Below are 5000 nucleotides of genomic sequence, written 5' to 3' on the forward strand. Positions count from 1 at the left end.
TCCTTAGGGACCATTCTCAATCCACTCTCCCCCTCCCCTCCCCCTGAGGAAGGAGGATGAAACGTTTTGTGGAGGGATCACAGGATTTTCAAGCGAAACAACAGGGGGAGAGTAGTTGTAACCAACAGCGTATAAAGGGGGGAAACGATTTGGTAAATTGTATCGTGACACAAGCGCAATCCTCTGACCCGAGAGTTTATTAAGCTGATGTTACGAGCGGAAGTTCTTCGTTAGAGCGTAAGATGAAAAGGACTAACCATACAGTGACCAATTTACACTGTAAACTCATGAATGAAAGTGATCCTCGCTGTAATGTACACTACTTGAGCAGTAGTGAAAGTAAGGCCTGAAAAAAAATTCAGGCCTCTACGGGATCTGAACCCATGACCTGTAAACTTAGTTAATTAAACCAAATTATCTTGTACTTGCATAATAGCTTTTATTGCCAGTTTAAGCCCCTCCAAAAATCGTTATAAACTATTTTGATATTTTCCGACAATTGTAAACTCGACAACCTACTACCTGCTCGAAGGTATGAATGAATAAGTAATGAAGCTTGAAATTCTTCCTGTTATTCCAATTTCAATTCTCGAAAAGGCTTATTTTTTTCTTAAAGCTACTAGCACTTTGAAAAGGGCCAAGCGTTTTTGATCTAGCAATGAATTTACAATTTTTCTTTTTTCCTTAGCCACAAAATATATTAACTCTGGTTATGTTCACTTAGCAGGAATAAAAAGCCAATGAAACGACATTTCAAATTTATAATGTAAACACCCTTAGGTTTGAAAACAAACCTCTCATTAAAAGCTGTTTAATATCGCCCCAAAGGAACATTTTTAACCGCATTTGGGAGAAACTTATATATATTAGAAGTGATAAGACACAAACCCGGCAGTTTTTCAGTGGTTTTTTGAATTAGTTTAATTAATATGTTGGGGAAATAAGTTATAAAAGTTTCCCATAAACACGGGCTTCGAAATGGTATGGAACAGTGTTATGCGGAAAACCGGAAAATGAATTTGTTCTTGTGCTAGTGAACTCAAGGAACATCAGATGACATTCTTTCCGTGAAAATGTTTTGGAAACAATGGATTTGCACTATACTGTTTGCCAAAATATTTGCAAGAGGGCGAGGTGTGCTGTGGCTGCAGGTGCACTATTTTTACTTTGATAAGGTTCTCTTAATAAACAGGAAAAACTCATAGCGAATATTTTCATCCGGCCTTTATTTGCCTTATTATCTTCATTTCGAGCAATTTTGGAGGGTCGCAAATACTCTTTGATGTTGCTAAATCTAACCTGGTTCTGGTAGGAATTTTAAAGTTCAGATGTGCCGTGTCCCACAGTCAAAAGTTCCTTTGATTACCGCTTCCTAGCCACGGTAATAACACAGCAATTTACGGAGCTTTTCCATGGACACAGTAATCAATACAGCACGGAAAAAATTTCACACAGTCAAACAAACATAAAATCGCTTAATGCCTCAATACTCTTGGAGCTACGCACAGTGAAAAATAACAATGCTAGCAATTATCGCGAGTTTTCGACAAATTACAGAATACTTGGAAAGTACATCATAGCAGCTCAGCCAGAATTCATTTTCACTCAGCTTCACCATATATCGTTCACGAATCATAAATTCCCATCGAGGTATCTGGTTCATAAGTCAAGTCCAAGCAAGATGCATTCGCTTTTTTGTCACCTTTTCCCAGTAATCTTGTATGAGAATCGAAGTGTTTGTGCAGTAAATGTAATGCATAAAAAGTGTTTTTTCTTCTGCACGCAAAAGGATGTGTTGTCATTGTCACAGTAACTCCATGAATTAGAAAAACACTTGTTTCAATTTCCTTAGTTTCTTGGTTTATTAGGGGGCAGTCATTATCTATCGCTCGGGTGGAGTTGAGGAGGGGGGGGGGTGTCAGAGGAATTAGGGGGTGAAGTTTTTATTTAAAATTTGTAAGGGACGACTAATCCCCTCTCCATTCCCCCTGAAAACCATGCGATCCTTTCCCCCCAAATTCCTCGACCCCCGGGCGATAAACAATGACGGCTCCTTTGGTCATTAGTGACTACTGAAATAAAGAGCAGTAATGTACTGTTTCCATTACTAATTAAAGGGTAAAGGCTCTTTATAATGTTCTGACGTGAGACGACTTTTATCGTCTTCCCATAGCGGAGCTCGAAGCGCGCGGTCACTGCCTGGTGACTTGTTAAGCCGGGAAAATTTGGTCGTAATGTCAACGCACGTTGGTGAGTGTAAGTGCCACTGTGCATGCGCAACAAGCTGCCGTGAGCGCGCGTGAATTCTAAAGATAGCACGGGAGGAGGTAATGGAAAAGTCTACGCTCAACTTAAGAACTTTTTTGAGTGGTGGATCCATTTGATAGATACTTTTAAAGGTCCCATTTTGATGGAGATGATTATTCCAGAAGCCCAGATGAAAGGGCGAGTAATAGGCTGAAAAAAAATTGGAATCTCTGAAGAGTGCCTGGTTTTATTTTTATTGCTGATATGTCCTTGTCCTGACTAAATCTTCTCACACAAACATGTGATGACAAAGGCTGGCAAAAGATTTCGATTTTCTGAGATAAAAACGTAACTCGAAAACTTGTAATGTTTACCTCCCGAGTGCTGCAAATCTAGATTATGGCTCAAACACTTTTATTACTTTTCAAGTCAGCATATTGTTTCCAAGCTATTCTGGAACATTTAAGTTACAAGAACAGCCTTACTTTTCGCAATTAAGCAGTTGCAGTTTCATAAACATTTGATGGTAAATGTCGACGTGGGCAGTCTTTCTTGAAAGATTTCTTGGAGTTGTAGGTGAATAAATAATGAAGCTTTTATTAGATACTCTCATTTCAGTATAAATTATAGAGCAGGCTTAGTTTTTCTTAATCTATACTGGCACCTTGAAAAAGATCAAGGCTTTTCGATCTAGCAATGTATTTACATGTCAAAGTTGTCCGCTAAATTCTTCACTGTTCGCGAGAATCGAGTTCGCTTTTTTAATTTAACTCATCAATTTTGCATAACAGTTAATGTATTGTAGTTTTTTATATATACTTAGATGATCAGGTTCAGTCCACGTTTTTTTCGATAATGCATAAATTAGGATGGGAACAGAGGGGTATTCATTCATACTTGACGCAAATGATAGGCATACTTTGAGTTGTTCATGACATTATTTTCGTTTCTATATCATTCTGAAGCGCATTGCCTTTCTTGATATCAGTAAAAATTAAGTAGTTTACGTGATATAATAAAAATAGAAATTTCGTAGATATTTGCCATAAATGTTTTGAAATGGAATGAAATTAAGCAGTGCATTGCGGAAAAATAGAGACGTTCATTTGTTCTTGCGTTTAGTAAAGGCATTTAACAATCAGAAGGTAATCTGTCGTCTTCGAAAAGTCTGGAAAAAACAGCGGAGTTGCACTGTGCAGTATTTCCAAGGAAGCATACATACCCAGTCCTCCACAAGAAAGTTTAATCAAATCACCAAAAGTAGTTTAGTTTTTCCCAAAGACAAACCACAACACCACAACATACCTGCAGAAAATTATTAATCGCGTATCGAGTTCGGTCTACACGGCTAGATAACCCCTACTTTGGGAACTCATAAAAAGGTGTTCTGAACTTTGTAGAATGCTTCCAGTATGCTCTGAAAAACTCACAAATATTCGGTGTCTACTAGATATAAGTTTTAGGCCAGAAATGGTTAGCGCTAATTTATGATGCCGACACGTGGCAATTTACTGAGAATTTCTTAAACGCATTTATCAATCCGAACAGAAAAATTTTCTCATAGAACAGACTTATGATCAAAAAATCACTTGAGTCATCAGAATATATGTAGCTGGGGTATTGTACACTATCATGGCAACTGAGATAATTGACGATTTTTGCAAAGATTGTGAGTTTTCAGCGATACTTCCTCGTTATCTCAATTGGGAAAAAGTCCACAGCAGCTCAGGGATATTTCTTTCTTAGCTACGCAATATATTACTGCAGCGTAGCAATAGAATACTTTTCTCCAGCTCTGTGAAACAAAACCGTTCTATTCAAAGAATTGTTTAGAGTCCTTCTCAATTCCTGAAACTGATTTTCCTAACTATTGCTATTGCTCAATTCAAGGGAGATGTTCCCAGCTCTGTATTTCTTTTACTTTTCATCATTGATCCCTCTGCTCATGGCTGCTGGTCCCAGCTGAGCAATCTGTGAGTGGAAAGGCTCTCAAGGGTCACACCTATAAATCAAAAAGGGTGCAAGACCCGTACGAATGTCTGGTGTTTTGCAACAACGAAGTCGCATGTCAGAGCTACAATTACGTCATAACTGGTGAAATATGCGAGCTGAATGACAGAACTAGGGAAGAGAAACCTGACGATTTTGTCCTAGATGAAACTAGGTTTTATGTGAGAAAGTGAAAAAACAGAGGTAGGTCCATATCAGCACTTGAACGAATTCGCTTCACGCAGATATTTTAAATACCTAAGAAAGGTACCGCAAAGGGCCACGCAAACGTCTATGAGCGTGTTATGCCGTATGTTTGAGGCAATACATTACGGAATAGCTCTAGGTCCTAAAAGGTGAGGGTGACCGATGTGCAATAGCTGTAGGTCCTAAAAGGTGAGGGTGATTGATGTGCAATAGCTGTAGGTCCTAATAGGTGAGGTTAATCGACGTACAATAGCTATAGGTCCATAAAGGTGAGGGTGATCGATGTACAGCAGTTATAGCTCCTAAATATCTTCAGGTTACGTCACAAAATAGGTATGCCTTAATTGCTGAAAGGGATGTATCACAAAAAAGCGGCAAATCTGTACAGCTGAAAGGGGTCTGTCACCAAAGAGCTATCAATTCTTCTTTTAAATATATTGTCAGCGATTTTTACCCAGTTGACATATGTCAAAACTATGAGATGACATTGCGTAATTGGTATCATTTTCTTTCTTCTCGTCGCCGTGACTTGAAATTATACTGATATTGTGAGGATA

General features: G+C 38.5%; 1 protein-coding gene across 1 annotated transcript in view; it reads right to left on the reverse strand.

The window, feature by feature from the left end:
* Positions 1-5000, reverse strand: part of LOC149052302 (uncharacterized) — an 11711-nt gene that overhangs the window by 3388 nt on the left and 3323 nt on the right. The window contains exon 2 of the mRNA XM_089180686.1: positions 210-252. Within this exon, the coding sequence (XP_089036812.1) occupies positions 210-252 (43 nt within the window). The remainder of the gene's footprint in view (positions 1-209; positions 253-5000) is intronic.

The sequence above is a fragment of the Pocillopora damicornis genome, chromosome 1, assembly GCF_964200805.1.
Source record: "Pocillopora damicornis chromosome 1, jaPocDami1.2, whole genome shotgun sequence".
NCBI classification, from domain to species: domain Eukaryota; kingdom Metazoa; phylum Cnidaria; class Anthozoa; order Scleractinia; family Pocilloporidae; genus Pocillopora; species Pocillopora damicornis.